General features: G+C 35.3%; 1 protein-coding gene across 3 annotated transcripts in view; it reads right to left on the bottom strand.

Moving 5' to 3' along the window:
* Window positions 1-19,508, bottom strand: part of bs (serum response factor blistered) — a 423,352-nt gene extending 403,844 nt beyond the window's left edge. For all 3 annotated transcript variants that reach the window (XR_011333218.1, XM_069831666.1, XM_069831668.1), the window contains exon 1: window positions 18,907-19,508. Coding sequence is in view for 2 of the 3 variants with exons in the window: in XM_069831666.1 (XP_069687767.1) it covers window positions 18,907-19,350 (444 nt within the window). In the remaining variant the exon portion in view is untranslated. The remainder of the gene's footprint in view (window positions 1-18,906) is intronic.
* Between the last annotated feature and the right edge of the window lie 330 nt (window positions 19,509-19,838).

The following is a 19,838-nucleotide window of genomic DNA, read 5'->3' as shown; positions in this document are numbered from 1 at the left end:
CTTACCACTGCAATTTCACCTAAATTGCAATGTTAATTATTGTTTTTAAATATTTGCAAAAATTAAGTAAACTCTACAATACCACAAAAGTTACTGCATTTGTAATGCAAGTAACATTAAGGAAGCCGTGAAAAAATCAACAAGATTCCAGATGCCGATGTTATTACTGCAATATGTTATATAAATAATATTGTTAAAATATTAAAATGAAAAATAAATCATTACATAACCTTACCGTTTGTTTTAAGTTCGCATTTATAGACTGGGTGAAAAAAAGACAGACGTATATCACGGCCTGCTGGAATATAGTAAACACAGAAAACATTTTATAGCAACAATGTTGAAGATAGATATTTTTGTTTTTAAAAGTGGCCGTCATTGAACAGAAACCAACATGGAGATTTCATTGCAACTAATTAGAAATTCCTCTTTCAGGTATGTAATAAACGATCTTCGCACAAAATAATGTACGATACACGAGCGGTATGTTTGTTTTCATGTTCTCGGAAATTAAAAAAGCTCAACTACGTTTCGCTTTTTCAATCTTTTCCTCGAACATGAAAACTTCAACATACCGCTCTTGTAACGCATATTACTATTTTGTTATGAATACTGTTCTAACTTGTTCAATCCTGGCCAAAATTTCTTTTCGGCCTGAGAATTTACCCTGCCCCTTGATAATTTATTATCTTGAACTTGTTATGCTTGGATGTTATTAATTGGTGTTACTGAAGTTTGAACAGGTACAGTAACTTGCTTACAACCAACAGTTTCCTCTTCTTTATATTAATCCTAAGCCCAAACTTCTCGTTCACACAATTTAGTTGATATATCACGTTCGGTATCGGCTGCATATCGGATGCTGTAAATCACTCTGCCATTTTTTTTTATCAAAAACCCTATCGTCACTCGTTCAAGGGCTTCTTGAAAGATACTTTCTGAATACATGTTGAAAATAAGAGGAAGTTTTCTTGCAAAACAAAAACAGAACCGATGTTCCATGAATAGGAAATTAATCCAGAAGAGAATTTAATGACATACTGACTCATTCGTTCACTTATACGGCATAAGATAAAAATTGTTATTTCCTTCCTGTAGGACAGCCTAACCACGCACAATTCGTATTTATCATGGAACGCAATTAGGAAGGTATTCGATTGTAAGATTGGACGAGGATTGTGGTTGCCTCGATTACAATATTTAAATTCTTACAATTTCTATTTGTAAATTCAAATAGCAGGTCTATGTGAAAAATCTTCATACAGTACAAGAATTAAAACAATATTTCAACTTGAGTCGAGCCGTGACTTGGTCAGAAGGCGGCCTTCCACCGAGGCGATAGGGGTTCGATTCTCCCGAGTACTTGGGTGTCTTCTACCAATTCAGCCTGAAGTCAAGGGCTGCTGAACCTTGAAATCTTTCAAATTCAAGTTAGAAAATTATCTTATGACGAGTTATCAAACTAACTTACTATTATGACAACTGTTGTATTGCATGTTTCCACGTATTCGCTACATTTTTTTTTATTATAGTGATATCTTATTTTATCTGTTTTTGTTTTCATCATATTTCCCGACAATGGTATATCTGTAATGTGATAACTTGAGCTATTTATAATCATAATCTCCCTTGCTGTATGTACCTAAAAATACTATGTTCATTGTATGCTTTGTACTTCACTATTTATTATTATTATTATTATTATTATTATTATTATTATTATTATTATTGTATTATATTTTTATACTTTGCATGTCTCATTTATTTTGACTTACTGTTCACATTTTATTATTCTTTCTATATGTTACATAATTATATCTCATTTCTACTGACTTGTTTACATTGTATTATGATTATCTACTTCAGTTGTGTGCGTGTGCTGCACTTTGTAAATTTGTAGTGTTTTTTGTATCGCAGTTTTGCCCCTGGTTGAATGTTGGAGAAGGCCGTATGGTCTTAACTCTGCCAGTTGAAATAAACCATTATTATTATTATTATTATTATTATTATTATTATTATTATTACACCATCATTCACAGCCCCTAGGGATGTTCGACAACCTAACAGCCCGCAGAGATTATCCCAACTGGTCCACAGAAGGGACTTCATAATTATCTCATCGTCTTCAAGTGACGAAAACAGGAAAAATAATTATTATTTTAAAATAAAGATTCAAGACAAAACACTTCACTGTATGCAGCATGGCTGATCGTTTATACATCAGAAGCAATCGCCCATAACAGAGGTCGTCATTTTGAGATTTTACTGTAAGTTCAAATGAAGTTCAGGTATGTTTTTTTTTTTTTTTTTTTTTCGGAAACTTGCCAGCAGTTTATTAGACAAATGTTTTATAGCACCGAGACTGCTGCGCCATGGGGAGTTGGTGGACTCCCTATATTTAGCATGGTAATATGATAACTGATCACTGATTATATAAATTCTAAATTATAGACATCAGCTCAAAGAATTTGAGTGACCACAAGGGTCCTGAATACAATAAACATGTACAATATAATGTGACGTGATACATTAGAGAAAAAAGAAAGTTAATTGTTTAAGGCAAATATAAGTGGATTAATTGAAATACAGATGATGATGATGATGTAATATTTGAAGAGAATCCTTGATAATATTTATAAGAATAGACATTACATAATCAAAAGGAATGTGAAGTTCCTTAAGATAATTCCATGTGAATTTTGTAATTGAACCTCTACTGCCAAACAGCAAACCAATGACAGACCATTGTTTAAGAGGGACGTTGTACTTTTGAGAAAGATAAGGCAGACAAGGTTCATATTATATAGACTTCTTTTCAATATCAACTTCGGTGGCCTGATTTAGGTTTCTTTCGAAACGGATAGTAGGGTCAAGAACAAGAGCCCGTTTTAAGCGTCCGTTAATAGCAACAATGTCTGCCCGTCTGAAAGAACCATCTGATGATACACAATGTACTTCCTCATGAATCTCCCAATTTAAAGTTTTTAACGATGTCGCCAAAGCATGTCGTACACGATGATGTCTAGCATTGATCAGCAGCTCGTCTTTAGGGCATTGTCCAAGCACGTGTCCAAGTGTTGTGCTTAGAGTTCTGCCCGGTATTGCGCGAACCTCCGAAATATTGCTTGACATTTTTAAAGCATTGGTCCATTCTGAGGAAGATAGGCCCTTTCGATTGCTTACCCGTGAGTTAGCCTTGGGGAGATCACTATAAACAATAACCCCTTTACCACGCAAGGTATGGTTTGTCCAAGTTTGGAATGCGTCATTTCTTAAGTGTTTACGAATTTTACAACCTTACCAGTTGATAGCATCAATAGTGGTGATATTCAATTTTGACAGAGCAGAAACTTTTTCGCTTACAAGGTCCCTAACAATGTGGAGATGGCAGTAATCAACACGAAGAAGAGTATTATAGATATTTATATGTTGTACATAAGCTTCCCAAGATGCTTTCATTAACTAAAGACCACGATATTTTTAGGGGAATAGAGCATTCCGTCAGGGCAGTCATGAGGAAGACCAATAAGCTCTTTGCATGCTCCTCTGGTAACTTTATCTAAATCATTAAGAAATTTGGTTTTGATTTGGTAGAGTGGAGCACACTGTAAGGGATAAGTAAGAGTGGGCCAGAGATATTGATTCATAATCGTGACCTTCTAACATTGTAGGACTACACAGCTTATATTTTCAGTAGTACCAGATGATACGAGTCATACTGGTCTCGAAACAAATCTATACAACAACAGTTACAGAAGATGAATGGAAGAAGCAATACAGTCATTTCCCATAACTATGGTCCTGGAACAGAACTATGTTTCACGATATAACTATTCAAAGAACAATGTAGAAGTAACATAGACGGTTAATTTAAAAAACTTCAGATGTTGACAACAGATGACACCATAGTAAATGTACAGTAAGCACTCTGGCTAACACACAAACAAACATACTCATGAGGACAGATAAAGTTTTTTTTTTCTTCCACCATGTTAATAATATCAAAACAAGAAGTGCTTGTAAAAACTATGGCCACTAGAGCGCAATTACGAAGGCTGTAAAAAAATCAGTTTCCCTGGAGTCCTTTACAGAAAGAAGAAAACTTCATGGAAATATTTATTGAAACAGATACACCTATTGAGCTATTTTTCAACATATTTTCCACTGGAATTGAGACATTTGTCATACCATGGGATCGACAGAGAGGTGCAGACGGCTGTCACACACTGGTTCCGATCGCAGACGGCAGACTTCTACGACACAGGGATACAAAAATTGATACCACGGTATGACAAATGTCTCGATTGCGGTGGGGAATATGTTGAAAAATAGCTCAACAACTGCTGTATCTGTTCCAATAAATCTTTCGTGAAATTGTATTTTCGTTCTGTAAACGGCCCCAGAGAAACTTATTTTTACGGCCCTCGTAATTGCGCTCGAGTGGCCAAAATGTATACAAGCATTTGTTTTGACATCGTTAACATGGTGGACGAAAAAAAAAAAAAAAAAAAAAAAACTTTATCTGCTTCCACGAGAATGTTTGCTTGTAAGATGAATATTTTATTTTGAATAATTCATTCAACTTTTCTCAAGTGAGGACTAGCCCTTAAACAGGACTTAATATAGCCATATACAGTAGATTAACTGATGATATTAATATTAATCAATAATATTAACACTTATTAATACTTTACTTAAAGAAAATAGACCATTTAATTTTCAGAATTACAATAAAATATTATTTTAAAATATGTTTTCTTCAATGTTGTCATGCATGTGATAAATTAATATAATGCTCATATAACAATGAAAGGGATGCTCATATTACACTAATGATCTGGACAACCTGAGCACATCAAGTAAATACCCCTCCCTTTGGTTAAACATTAAGGCTAAAATGTTGAAAAGACATCAAAACATGCTTCACGTATTTTACTAAAACCATAGGCTTAGAAAAATAAATTATTATTTTCCATATGTCATTAATTTTGTATAGTTATCCCTTAAAGTGCTCATAATACCCTGATCTACCAATATGTATGTTATGTATCAGCTGAAATCTATATCGTATAATGATTAATAAACTTCGGTATTATTTCAAGCGTTCCTCATTTTCCAGATCTTCCAGAAATAAATTGTATTTAGCTGTAGTGTTAAACAAGTTTTGAAAGTTAATAATTTTCTCAGCACAGTAATTTTTGCTTGCTCTTATATCTGCTATCAATACATTTCTAACTAAATTTCTATACGTTGAATATAATTTTGTAGAATTTAGACATTTTCATATTTCTTTCAGCATTGTAGACACATTCTCTTTACAGCAGTGCAAAGAGTTCAATTCGGCTCCTGGCCGAAAAACACGCGCATCAAGACATGCTTGTATTCATGAATCGATGACCCAGACATACGCCGCGTCATCAGAAGGGAAACGTATTTGTCACAAGAAAAAAAAACATAGACTTATGGAGCATCTAGCGAAGCACGTGGAAGATACAGGGACACAAAGCAGCGTTGCAGTTAGCAGCATAGCATTCCTCTCCCCTTATCCCGAAGGTAAAAGCAGGCAGACAGATGTTTGTTTATTATTGATAAGCGCGGAAGTGTTTACGATACGATGAAAACTGAGCAAAGAGGTCTTCACTTGTCTTGTAGCTCCTAAAAGGCGAGTGACAAATTCAGTTTCTATTGGCTGAAGCCTGCTGTCAGAAGACGCTTCTTTGATTGTGGAGCTATAGCTAGTACGGTTGCCAGATTTTCCGATTTTTGCGGGGTTTCCCGAAATTTAGAGAATTTATGTTATTTCCCGCTTCCGGATTTAAGACATCGATTTCCCACTTTTCTCTCTTCAAGTTGAAAAACTTTTCAAAAGTTAAATTTCAGCAGTTTTAATCCTACACGTTTGGTAACATCATTTGACATAGATTGTAATACTGTAAGTCAATTCTTTGCATTGAGCTCTGTGGTACGAGTAATCACTCGATCATGATCACATGCTCACCACTCGATACTCGATAGTCACGTCATAAGAAAGCGGAAATCCGGATATTCACTTTGACTGGAAAGTGGAAATGTGTCTTTGTTGTGTCTGTTTCTGTTGAATGGTCAAGTAATAAATGGTAAATCCAAAGAAATCGGTGTTTTAATTATAGTGTCTAAATATTTCGAGACGCGAAATTCAGTTGATGATCCTGCATCGAAAAAAAAAAGTGTTTATCGAAATAGGTGGGAATATGTAGTCCTATATAACTGGCTTGTGCCCACGAGGAATAACCCAACTGAAGCTCACAACGAACAACAAATGGTGAAATAGCAGGAATAGATGCTCCATTGTTTTAATGAAATCAGAATTTCAAGTATGTGCCAATTCAAAACTGAACTGTCAAGACTGTTATATAGTTGCGAAAAATGATGCGTCACTATTAAGAGATGCTTAAGAGAAATATAAACTATCAAACTGAGGTAAGTTTGAAAACATTCTCTCAATGAAACTCAGCATTATGTTTTATAAAAATTTAGTTTTCTTTCTCTGTTAGTGAAATTTTATTTTATGAATAACCTTATTTAGTTTAATAAACAGTGCGATAAATTTAAAATGTCTAAAATAACGGTTTCCAGAATTCTTAAAGCAGGAACTTCTCTAATTTTTTTTATAAAATCCATCTAGCAACCCTAATAGTTAGCTGTAGGTCAGTTGATTTCCAGCTTGCAGTCTAATACGTTGGTACCTTCCTTTAAAGTTCAAGTATGTTCCTTAAATGTTACAGTAGTTCGATGGGATAGTTAATTGATATGCTACCCCACAAGTTCGCATTAGATCAGAACACAGTTTTCTCTTCTCTCGGTGTAAAAAATACTCAATCACTACTACATCACCATCACTGCATTGTAATACTGCAAAGCTTGATACAGGCCTATACTTTGGCACTCTATTGGTCTACTAGTATTGCCTATTTTGTAATGCAAACAGGATACATATCTTATTTGCTATCCATGAATATGCTTCACTAATCCCACTTCTTGCATATTTTGAACAAAATCGTTGTAAAATTGTTTCCATATGCAAAATTCATAACTTCAATTTCTTTCATGTAGGCCTAAAGAAAACTGTACCGGTTAATAATATATATATTTTTAGTTGGTTATTTAACGACGTTGTATCAACTACGAGGTTATTTAGCATCGATGAGATTGATGACAGCGAGATGGTATTTGGCGAGATGAGGCCGAGGATTCGCCATAGATTACCTGGCATTCACCTTACGGTTGGGGAAAATCTTGGAAAAAACCCAACCAGGTAATCAGTCTAAGCGGGGATCGAAACCGCGCCGAGCGCAACTTCAGACCAGCAGGCAAGCGCCTTAACCGACTGAGTCACGCCGGTGGCTCATGTAACAAAATTACACATACAGTGCTTAAATAATACTGTAATAAACATGTATATTACTGCATAACGAGAGATACAGGTATACCTATTAACCATCAGGGAAAATAAAGGCTGGTCTACAATAAACCGGGAACGGAAACTACAACGAAAACGAGAACGGTCATATTGTTAAAATAAATGTATTTAAATATGAGCATTCACAATTAACCTCTGTGAATGCTCAAAATACATTTATTTTAACATGATTTCCGTTCTCGTTCCCGTTCCCGGTTTATTGTGAACCAGCCTTAAAGTCGCGAGGAAAGCAAGTCGTAATCAGAGCTTAAAGCTAAGCAAGACGCATTAATAGAAATGTTATAGTAAATAAAGCATACATTCAACGCACTTTCATATTAGACCATCACTGCAGTGTTTTCCTGTAACTGTGTGTGGTGCATCGCTACTCAAAACCGCATGTGGTACTTCTAACGATTTGTACTTGAACTGTGGAACACAGCCGCGCCCACGCAAGATTCGACCATATGGCGATATCATTGTTTTATGATGAGACCACGTTAAGACAAAACAGCTCCCCCCTTACCTCAGATCCCAGATTCATTCTTTTGCTCGTGGCACAGTATCACTACATTCATCGACCTCATATTTCATATCAAGAACAAGATTCCAGGAAATATGATCGCATCTTACATATTAACACTAGAATACACTGTGCAAATGAAACAAATTATTCCCACCCACTCTTACAGATCGAAGACACGGAAATGAAAAGAAAAGATATTAAGAATATTTGGCTATACTTCTGGATCAACGCCGTTTCTTACCCCCTTCCACGACTGGAGTACGATGGTACTGGCGTAATATACAAACAAATCACTTTACTAGGTATAGGAGGGAAGAAAAAGTAGATCATCCATTTACGTAAACTAGGAAATATGGCGCTTTTGAGTTTGATCATTTTCATTAGGTTTTTGTTTAATCAAAGTACAGTACAGTATTAACAATAAGTGTTTTTACTAACGAACTGAGCTGTCCATGTGGACGTATTCATTATGCAGTGTATATTATACTGTCTACAGCACATTAGCGTATAATATAGAGAATGAAGTTAAATTGAAAAATAATCATAATATGGATATTTAAACACATTTTTTAAAATAGTGGCCGTTCATTTTGATACAGGCTTCAGTTCTAATATGCATATTATCGCACTATAGACTATTGTACCTAATTCCAATTACCAGTTTCGTCCTTCGTACCAATAAAGACTGGTTCACAATAAACCTGGAACAGAAACGACAACAAGAACGAGAACGGAAATATTGTTAAAATAAATGTATTTAAATGTGAGCATTCACAATTAACTGTTGTGAATGCTTACATTTAAATACATTTATTTTAACAATATTTCCGTTCTCGTTCTTGTTGTCGTTTCTGTTCCAGGTTTATTGTGAACCAGTCTTTACTCATGTTGAAATAATTCTGTACCTACTCTATAAAAGAGTATCTTACGTACTGTAAATTCAATCTTCACTTCTGCCCAATCCGAAAAGATAAAATTACTCATACATACTATCTACTGTCCGTCCAAGTGGTTATGTCGTAGGGTCGTAGAAAGGGAGGAAATCAAGTGACAGTTAATTACTTAACGAGGCCCTTTTATTGAAGTTATTTAAAACAGTTGTATAATATTACGTAGACGTCCAATTCCTAACAGAAATTAATGTTCTCAGAAAAGAACTAAGACAGCCCAGCCACTAGCTGGCGAATAAAAGCTGGTGGGGGAAACCGGGATACGACGTAGGCAAACGGACGACAGTACCTGTGCGAAAATGATTCAATATTGAAAGCTCTTTCGTCACTGGAAAACACGAACATATTTTTGGAACGTACTGTTTACTATGACCGTAAGGCTACTATGATTGTATATGCGGTCTTGGTTCTGTGTGGAGGACGGTTGAACTTCATTAGTAGAAGGGATGGGAGTGAAGTACATTAAAAAACTCAGGTACAATAAAAATTGAAGTAAAAATAAAATGATGTCCCTGTATAATAAACAACCAGATGACCAAGATGCAAGTAAGTTAGGTCTAATGACAGTTATAGGGCCTATAGAAAGTTAAATCAAGCTAGACATGAAAGAAAGATATATGAGAAAAAGTCACGGGAAAACTACAGATATACTGACAATGTTGAAAAAGATAAAACAATCAGGCTTCAATGATTAGAGAAATGCATGTAACACTGTAGCGAACTTGATGGTTGATGACAGAGACTATTGTTAAACCATACTAATGCACCTTCTAAGGACATAACAGATGTCTGTAGTCCGAGAATGACTGAATTGAACACTGTTATGGGTTTGCTAATTGGAACAGCATGTAAGACATGTCCATGGCAGGACTCTTCTGATGAGACACAAAGTACAAACTTTCTGGGCTAGAAGATGCTACCTGACATACAGGGTGTAAGGGGCATAAGTGCCATTATTTTAACTGATGATTATTCATGTCATAAGAAAGAAAAACTGAACTTACAGTTTTTTTTTCTAATTGCAATACTCAACTAATTATTATTAAAGTTTACAATATTAGACTTTTGCAACGTTGCTGGATAGGAAAGAGTGGGTTTATGAGTACACAGTACAGTTCAAGCGGGTACAGACGTACTCTTACAGTTGCTCTGTTCTAATGCAGGAGTGGACCATGACAATACTGTTGTTTACATAAAACGAGCAGCAATTACAAACTTTCAATTTCATTAATAGAACATTATGGCAAATTTACATTTTATGTAACAATATTGCTCCATTTTATTGTATATCTAAAAAATAAACAAATTATTTTCTGTACAAAATCACACGAACTTTTTTCTAATGCAAAATTTTAATCTCTCCCGCTCCCGTAAAGCAGTATCATTTTTAAACAAACTGTGTGATTTTCGAAACGGGATAAGATACTTCTAGTTTCTAATAATCGTTGAGAAACTGCTACAAAAGTTAGCCTTCTTCGAGGAAAACGACGTTACATCCTTCTTGTCTCACTTGAATTACGACGACTTTCTCCATAAATTAGTAACATATGAGATTCCTGAACTGTGAATGATATTGTAAGTTGTTTACTGAATACCCTGTACTGAACTGCCATCCGCTCGGCAGTATACCTATGCACAGGGAGCTTGAACTCCTCTGACCCGTATTTAAGTCTGTGCAGAGTACTGCCTGCTGAACACGTTGCCATGTCTCTCACTCCAGAATACTAACAAATTTAAGCATGCATTTTTATTTAATTTCACGAAAACGTAATAGAACATACAAATAATTATTTAAACTAATATTAACTCTTTGCTAGATATACCTATGGATGTAATTGTTTTCGTAATTTTACCCTAGATCATATACGTATATATGATCTAGGATTTTACTAACGATATAAGCAGTATAACACAAATAAAATAATTTTTTTTTCTGGAAAAACTATCAAGTTTTGACTCTATGTTATATGGACATTTTTTGATTCTGTACACCGATCCTGTAGACGACTGTGAAAAGGTCGGCACTTATACTCCTTATACCCTGTATATTTGTAATAATTCATATGTCTGACAAGCCATCAATTGAATACCCCCGAAATAAGGGTCTAAGGTACGTTATTTCACCATTTGAGTTAGATCCTTATTCCGGGAGGATATTAAGTTGTTTGGAAGAATCATAAATTCGGGACAGAGAATACAACCCCTTCCCATAAAAAAAAAAAAAAAAAAAAAAAGTTACTAAGGGCAGTATTCATAGACATTCTTAGCGCGGATTTCCGGTGGATGATCAGCGAACTAGCGTTTTGCCTATTCATAAATCAGTGTTACCGATATGATATTATATGAATCCTGTACAAGTAACAAGACGATAGCCGGGGCTAATTTAGCACGCTCGTAGCGCGGGCTACCGAAATGTCTATGACTAGCACCCTAAAAATTTTAGGATATTATGACTGTTAAAATTAACGTGAAGCTGTAAGCACAATAGACTCATATGAGACCGACATAACCTCGTCTAAACGGAATTCTCATAATTAAGTTCAAAATAAAGAGGTGAAGATACCCAGCACATTGCAATCGTGGTATGTTAAGCGGGATGAAGTAAGTTTCCATGACTTAGTAAACCTGACTTAGTGAAACGGATGAAGTTTTCATCAGAAAACTTGGTCTTTTTTTTATTGGGTTATTTTACGACGCTGTATCAACATCTAGGTTATTTAGCGTCTGAATGATACGAAGGTGATAATGCCGGTGAAATGAGTCCGGGGTCCAGCACCGAAAGTTACCCAGCATTTGCTCGTATTGGGTTGAGGGAAAACCCCGCAAAAAGCCTCAACCAGGTAACTTGCCCCGACCGGGATTCGAACCCGGGCCACCTGGTTTCGCAGCCAGACGCGCTGACCGTTACTCCACAGGTGTGGACAACTTGGTCTTAAAGTAGACTTAACTCGTGTAACCTCCATTTCCAGAAAACATTGCTGTATTATCAATGACATCAGACTTAAGCAATAAATTATTGCCGAACTTTATACATGTATAGCTACTTCAATATAACATTTACATTAGCAAAAATGTCATCAAACCCTAGTTTTCTCCACAATTTGTTAATTACGCATAGGCCTATTAAAAAATGTGGCCGACAGTTTAAAACGTTATACCTCACATGCATTGTAAGTGACAATGTAAAATATTACCATAATTTTTAATTTATCTTCAGAAATTCAGTCAGTTACCTCAGTAGTTCAGGCATTCAGCCGTGTGTTTGAATCCCGTTTGGACTGATTATCTGCCTGAGTTCATGTTTTTTTTTCTTTCAAATTGTCACATACATAATTGTTTTTAATCATTGTTCATTCTGAATTGATTAGTAGGCCGATCTATTGAACCCTTATTTTGGGCGGCTTTTGTTAATACAACATTATTATTAACTGGTTGAGTTTCTTACGAGATTTTAACTAACATTAAGGCAAATGTGAGTAATACTATGGCGAATCCTTAGTCTCATCTCGACAAATACCAATTATTTGACCCATATTAAATAACCTCTTAGAGCCTCGATAAATAACCGATTAAATTTAAATTAACGAATCGTTTAAAATAAAAATTATGTTAAAATGAGTCGAATAATGGCTTTTGTCGCAAAAACATAAGCTACATTACATAAGGTAAGCGTATAGGCCTATAAAAAGAATTTATAATAAATTACCACATTCGAAAAGAGTCTAATTTTATTATTTTGATTTCTGATATTAATATCTCTGACTGCCAGAACGAAGTATTCGATAATTATAAATAAAAAATGTGTGCAAATCCAAGGACAACATAGACAGAAAACATTGAAGTGGAAAATGAATATCATATGGGGGCTGCAATGTCACTACTCAATTACAGTGTTATGAAATTGCACAATAAAAATATATGATGAACTAAACAGGAATATGCAAATATCAGTAGCTGGCTTAGCATTCTCGATAAGCCTACGAATATGATGAATTTGACGAAAGTGATAGTGGGTGATTGTCTGAAGGCAGCTACATCCCTTAGCCGAAGCTGCACAGTGGGTCAGAACGCAAATCTAAGTTGACAAAATAACTTCTCTCCTATTTAACAGATTTTATAAAACTTTGTACAGAAGTTACAGGTAGCATAAGCTTTTTGTATACAAACTCAGATTACCGTACATTTATATAAGAAGAACTACCCCTCAATAAGGAGTACATTTAGACAAAATTAATATTTCTTTCTTTAAAGATTTTATGAAACTTTGTACAGAAGTTGGAGGTAGCATATATTTTGTGTAGGCCTATAAACTCTGATTACGTTTGTATGCTACCTGTAACTTCTGTACAAAGTTTCAAAAAAATCTGTTACGAGAAAATTAATTAATTTTGTCTAAATTCACTCCGTATAAAGAGGCAGTTCCTCTTATACAAACATAATCACAGTTTGTACACAAAACTATATGGCACCAGTAAATTTTATACTTAAAGTTTCACAATAATCTATTACAAGATAAGCTATTAGTTTTGTCTAAATACACCACTATAAAGTGTTAGTTCCTCTTACAAACGTAATCAGACTTTGTACACAAAAAATATATGTTATCTGTAACTCCTGTACAACGTTTCATAAAAATCTGTTGGATAGCAGAGAAGCTGTTCATTTTGTCCAGCCAGATTTGCGTTCCAACACAGTGTGCGTCCTGAAACAATTTTTTTTTTTATTTAAATGAGTTGATGCACGCTGAGACATATGAAAAGTGTATAAACACGAACCCAAGCCCTCCTTCTAAACTATACGACCTATCATAAATTCGTACAAATTTTGTAACTCAAGAGAAACGGATGCAAATTCCCAATATTAATAAATTATGTAACGTGTAACATTATTTCTTAATCTTGACGTTAAAAGTAGAAATTTACGAACAAATACAGCAGATTGTGAAAATACGTATCCTGAGGATTAGTTTCCATTATAAGAAGTTTAGAATACAGCTTTACAAGATAAACCACAACTACTCAAACCGAGCGCACAAATTCAAGTGATAGGATGGAAGTAGACTGGCAATAAAGATTCCAGAACCTTCTACGATGCTATCATTGCCTTCAGGGATGAATTTTAACACTAGGTGACATTTGTTCAGTGTAATAGCCAGATTATTATTGAATAATTTTACCTTAAAAATTATTATTAAGTATTATTAAAAGGTCAACTTTGGATACAGTGAACTGTCCACACCTGTGGAGTAACGGTCAGCGCGTCTGACTGCGAAACCAGGTGGCCCGGGTTCGAATCCCGGTCGGGGCAAGTTACCTGGTTGAGGTTTTTTCCGGGGTTTTCCCTCAACCCAATACGAGCAAATGCTGGGTAACTTTCGGTGCTGGACCCCGGACTCATTTCACCGGCATTATCACCTTCATTTCATTCAGACGCTAAATAACCTAGATGTTGATACAGCGTCGTAAAATAACCCAATAAAATAAAAATAAAAAAAGATGCAGTGAACTCGGCTATAGTGAACCTAAATTTGATGGTCCCGACCCGCATACATTAAAATGTGCATCACATCGGTTATAGTGAACCTAAAAACTAAAACTTCCAAAAAAAAATGTAATTTTGAAGTGAACCCTTTCTCGCATGAACTTCCCAGAATAAAATTTCGACTTTTCTACTTCATAAGTGCATTGAAAGACAAAAATTTGTTCAGTTTCCTGGACAGCTTGAATGAGTTAAAGAGAATAGTGTACGCAGTGAAGGATAAAGGAAGGATTAGTTCCGACTCCTTTAAAGAGGTTATTATTCAGAGCTAAGTTATTCAGGAATCTCTCTCAATGGACCTATTCTGAAAACCAAAGCTGAGAAAGTAGCAAGTTACTACAAGTAGACAAGAATCAAGAATTTGTGTGTTCGGAAGGGTGGCTGGACAGGTCGAAGAAAAGGCATGACATCAGAGTTCAGAGATTAGGAGGCAAATTCTGTGGATCGAGAAATGAAATCAGGGTAGTTAACTTCGGAGAGGCCAAGACTTTGTAAATGGGTATTCGCCTTACATTTTCAATGGTAACGAGACTGGATTATTCTATTAATAATACAGTAGCTAAATAAAACACTGAACTTTAAAGGAGAAAAATGTGTTGGTGGTAAAATATCTAAATACCCAGTAATATTGTGGATGTGCGCTAACATGTCAGGAACAGAGACTGTTTAAAATTTACTATAATTTGTTTATTATTTGTTTAGAGAATAAAGTAGGTATTGTCTTGCATGTATAAGAGTACAGTATTATTTTATTTATATTATTTTCCATTCCTCTCAATTTAAGGTTCATTTCTTTACTCTTTATTTATTGTCAGAAACATTAATATTATACAGTATGTATAGCAACGTTAGTGATATAAAAACAGACACTTCAGTTTTAGTGAACCCGATATAGGCCTAGTGAATGAAATATGCTGGCCCGCAGATAGGGTTGCCAACTTTTTTGTAAGAAAATAGGGAGACTAAGGAATCGACAAAATTTTACGTATAAAATAGACAAATTATTCGGTTTAGTTACTAAAAACAACTTTATTCTGCACTTTGGAAGCTAGGCTTAAATTGAGAGTATTTTGAGAGGCAGAGTCTGTCTCGCGTAATAGTTGAAGTCGACTGCAGTTTTCAGCTCTGATTTGAATAAATGTGTCGTGCTCATGTTTCGAACATCTGTCCAATTATGAGATGAAACAGCCTCTCTGTATGAGCATTACTACTTGGTATGCTTAGAACAAAACTAGCCAGTTTTTCCAAATTTATAGCTTTAACCCTATTTGATTTTAGACGAGTGAGCACTAAAACCCATTTCTGGCAAGCATTAAGGCTGGTTCACAATAAACCGGGAACGGAAACGACGAGAACGGAAATAATGTTAAAATAAATACAATTAACTATTGTGAATGCTCACATTTAAATACACTTATTTTAACATTATTTCCGTTCTCGTTTCCGATTTATTGTGAACCAACCTTTACTTTCTAAAAAGATGCACATTTTAATGCATCTCTTGAAAAACAAAATTCATTATATAATCAATCATCATTGACGGCAAAATCAAATGTTTACAATAAAAATTACATTATGCAAAAATAAGGGAGAAAAATGCTCGAAGAGAAGAATAATTCGGGAGCAGTGAGATTGTTACAAATTTGGGACAAATACGGGAGAAACCCGGGAAATAAGGGAGGGTTGACAATCCTATCCGCAGAGGTTCACTATAACCGGAGTTGACTGTATTATTACTGCTATTGTTATAATCAGAAGTCCGAAGACTGGTTGGACCCTCGTGGCACCCATAAGGGTGATTATTAATTACTTCATCTGGCGACGCGTTTTCTCGACAAAATTTCGATGGTGTTTGAGTAAAGGAAGATAAGCAATAAAAATGAGTTTTGAGATAAATATGAAAATTAAACTTGCAAATAATTTTCTACACAAATAAAACACATCAAATGCTAGTAGCCTATTCATTTATTTTTTGCACACCTACTTGTAGAATTAACTTGTGTAATCGTCTGGGGAACAAGTGACAAAACTCCATTTGCACAAAAAAAAAAAAAAATTAACTCCCTTTTCCCGAACACCATCCATTTATTCAGAACTCCTTAATTTGATTTGGGTCATAATTTATGTACAAACTACTAAAATTGGTATTTTCGGCTTTGAAGTGCACTGAGTAAATCCGGTATGCGATATAGTCTACTGTAGTTGGCAGCAGGTGACCGAAGTTGGTGTGTTTATGGATATACACTATTTTGTACATATTAGCTGTAGTATTTGATCGTGTGGATCGTGTTGCACTGTGTTTTACCCTTCGCCGGCGTATATTTCCGTAAATATTATGGGTTGGCTTAGGTTAGGTTAGGTATATCTAAATGAGGTTAGGTATATCTAAATGAGGTTAGATAAGGGAATAGCTGAAAGACAGCAGACAGAAAGGTGAAGGTTATCCCGTACATGCCATGAATGGGATATGGGGGCGTGGAGGTAGGGCTTCACGCATTCATTGACTTCAGCACTAAAATGGGTGGTGTGGTCGGCACCACGTTCCGACCGCCTTTTTATCCCCGGAAAAAAAACCAACTACTTAATTTTATAGGAGGCTAAGTGGACCTCGGGCTATTCTGAAAGTTTAGTCACAAAAAAATTCCATCACTACACGGGATCGAACCCCGGACCTCCCAGTCCGTAAGCCAGTCAGGAGACAGAGGACTGTGACAAAGTTCCAGTGAATTAGATGAGGGGATAGATAAGTGGCAGGAAACCGAGGGCTCTGATAAGGTTAGAGTTATTTATTATTATTGTTTTCCGTTCAATTTTTGTAGTTTGTATTCTCCAAGTCAAATCGAGTTCTAAATAAATTTCGTCTATAAAACGTGCTGTGAGCTAAAGTAAACAATTACTCCAATAAGACCACTCATGAGGCAATTTATTATCATTGTTATTATTATTATTATTATTGTTATTATTATTTTGCTCGCAGTCTCCATTATCTGCTCTGCGGAGAATCACTGTCCTTAACTTAGAAGAGCCTAGTGGTAAATCCCCCCCCCCCCGATATATCTGTTAAAGTGTGAAAAGGTATACATTACGAGATCACTGTACTTATGTTCCCATTTTGCCAGAGGATTTGCAACGGTGGTAAGTTCATACATAGGTAGTAGCTATAAAAATTGAAACATATTGCCCCCTCAGAGCTAATATAAAGTTGTGTTTCTATCATATTGAGCCTACATACTACTGTATTAACGACCATTACACGTAGGTAAGGTGTGTTCACTATTGTAATGAGCCTTCTCAGACCCAGGCCAAAGACACTGCATTCAACAGAGCTTGAAATTGTTTATCATTAACATATTATCTCAAAGCATCATCTTATCTTCTTGTAACATTAGATAGGTACCGGTATACATTCTAGTAACATTAGTTATATATAGTATTCCAAGCCAGAGTCAGCAACATTAACCTTCCAGCTAGATTACAGTCCTTGTCCGAAACATTCATGCCATAGTAAGTCGTAAGAAATAATTTAAATTTAATTTAGATATATACAATTAAATTAATGCATTCCAGTAGCCTATGACTTCAAAATAACTAAGAACAATCATCATCTTTGTGATTAACTTAGTTCAACAAGAAAGGCATTTAACTAATTTCACACATAAATTACTTTTAAGTGAAAGATACACCGACTTCTTTATGTTTCAACAATCCTTGACCTTTTCTATGTAGAAATATTATCTTATATAAAGTTACCATTAATTACGCTACTTCAAAATCACTTCATTTTATCACAATTTCAAACGTAACCTATAAACTATGGATGAAACGCATATAAGCCCTATTCATTTTGAAGTAGAATTTGCAGATAAAAAATATCCGGCTAGAAAAACACGTTAATTTTTAGAAACCATATAGCTTAATAAAACTGGGCAACTTCAGACAATCCACCATTCCTTTAACAGTTATTCTTAGCCTGAGAGCAGTAGGCCTATTACTAATATGCCAACTTCATATTCATTTTATATTTACAACAGATATTATAGAACTTAAATTTAAAAAATCTTAATGGCACAGTTTATGTACCTGCTAAATATTAAATACGACACCGGTACAATAGCAATTAATATTATAGTTTTTCTAGATATTTACAAAATGCTCTTCTAAGAATAGCATAAAATGATACCGACAGTTTCACTCACTGAAAGGACATACATACATAAATAACCTAAATAAGTAACTTGGAACAAAGCTATTTTGATTAGGGGGGAAAAAGACAATATCAAACACTAATGACACTAATTTTTAGACAGCGCATTAGTTTTGAAAACATTATTTAAAAACAGTAAACACACACAATATTTAACTGTAAACACAACCTAAAATGACAATAATAACCACAGGTGTGACATATCACACCGCTTCCTGCTTCAAGAGCTACATTCCTCCACGTGACATACCTTTTTCATTATTCCAGTTTTCCGCTTTGAAAATGTTGTGTATCTCCTTAGTTTATTGTCGATGTATTCCATTTTAATTTTAACACGGCCTTTTGTTTTCTTGCCATTTGGTGGCGGTGTCTTTTTCTGAGGCTGAGAGAAACTATCATCCCCTATGTCCGAACCACACTCTGTCATGCCCATCCCACTTTGTGATGCCATGCTCGGTCTACCTGACACTTCTTGATCAAAACACACTTCAGAAGGTCTCTTGACTCCGGCACGAATTCCGGCACCACAAGTACTTGGTAACATCGAAGGCCTTGACACTCCACCAGAACTTAATGAGGTTGAAGGTCTGCCTGTTGTAGCATATATTTCTGACGAAGTTTCACCACTTATAAGCGACATATTGTAACCCATATTAAACCTGGAATCTCTTCCCCCGCCTGTGGGGGTATCCATCACTGCACAGCACTAGTTTTCTATTTCATCACAGTAAATACAATACCGTAAGAACCGCCCAAGAATCGTCCATGCAACACCCAATTACACTGGAACCAATGCAACGGCACCATCACCACAACACGACTGTTCGTAATTTGACCTACGTGCTTCGCTAGTGAGCAACTGGCACGATGAGTTACAGGAAGAAAGTAGTTCCATAAGAACGGAAATTAAATTAACGTGTTTATGGAGATATTATTCCAACGTATAAAGTCGTATAGTCATAGTAATAAATATATAGCGAAATTTTAATTTTAAAAATACACACAATCGTAAATATTTAATATATAACTTAATGGCGGAGTGATACAACAACAGCTCTAAGGACGGCCCCACTTCCATATTTAGAAGTCGCTGTTGCCAAATTAGGTAAACTTCTCCTAATATGGTAAACAAAGATCCACCCTTTCGGGCAAAGAGTCGTGGTTGACAGATACGGACTTCAT

This window comes from Periplaneta americana, chromosome 7 (genome assembly GCF_040183065.1).
Source record: "Periplaneta americana isolate PAMFEO1 chromosome 7, P.americana_PAMFEO1_priV1, whole genome shotgun sequence".
Taxonomy (NCBI): domain Eukaryota; kingdom Metazoa; phylum Arthropoda; class Insecta; order Blattodea; family Blattidae; genus Periplaneta; species Periplaneta americana.
The sequence above is the reverse complement of the archived record's forward strand: the minus strand, read 5'-3'. Positions and strand labels throughout refer to the sequence as shown.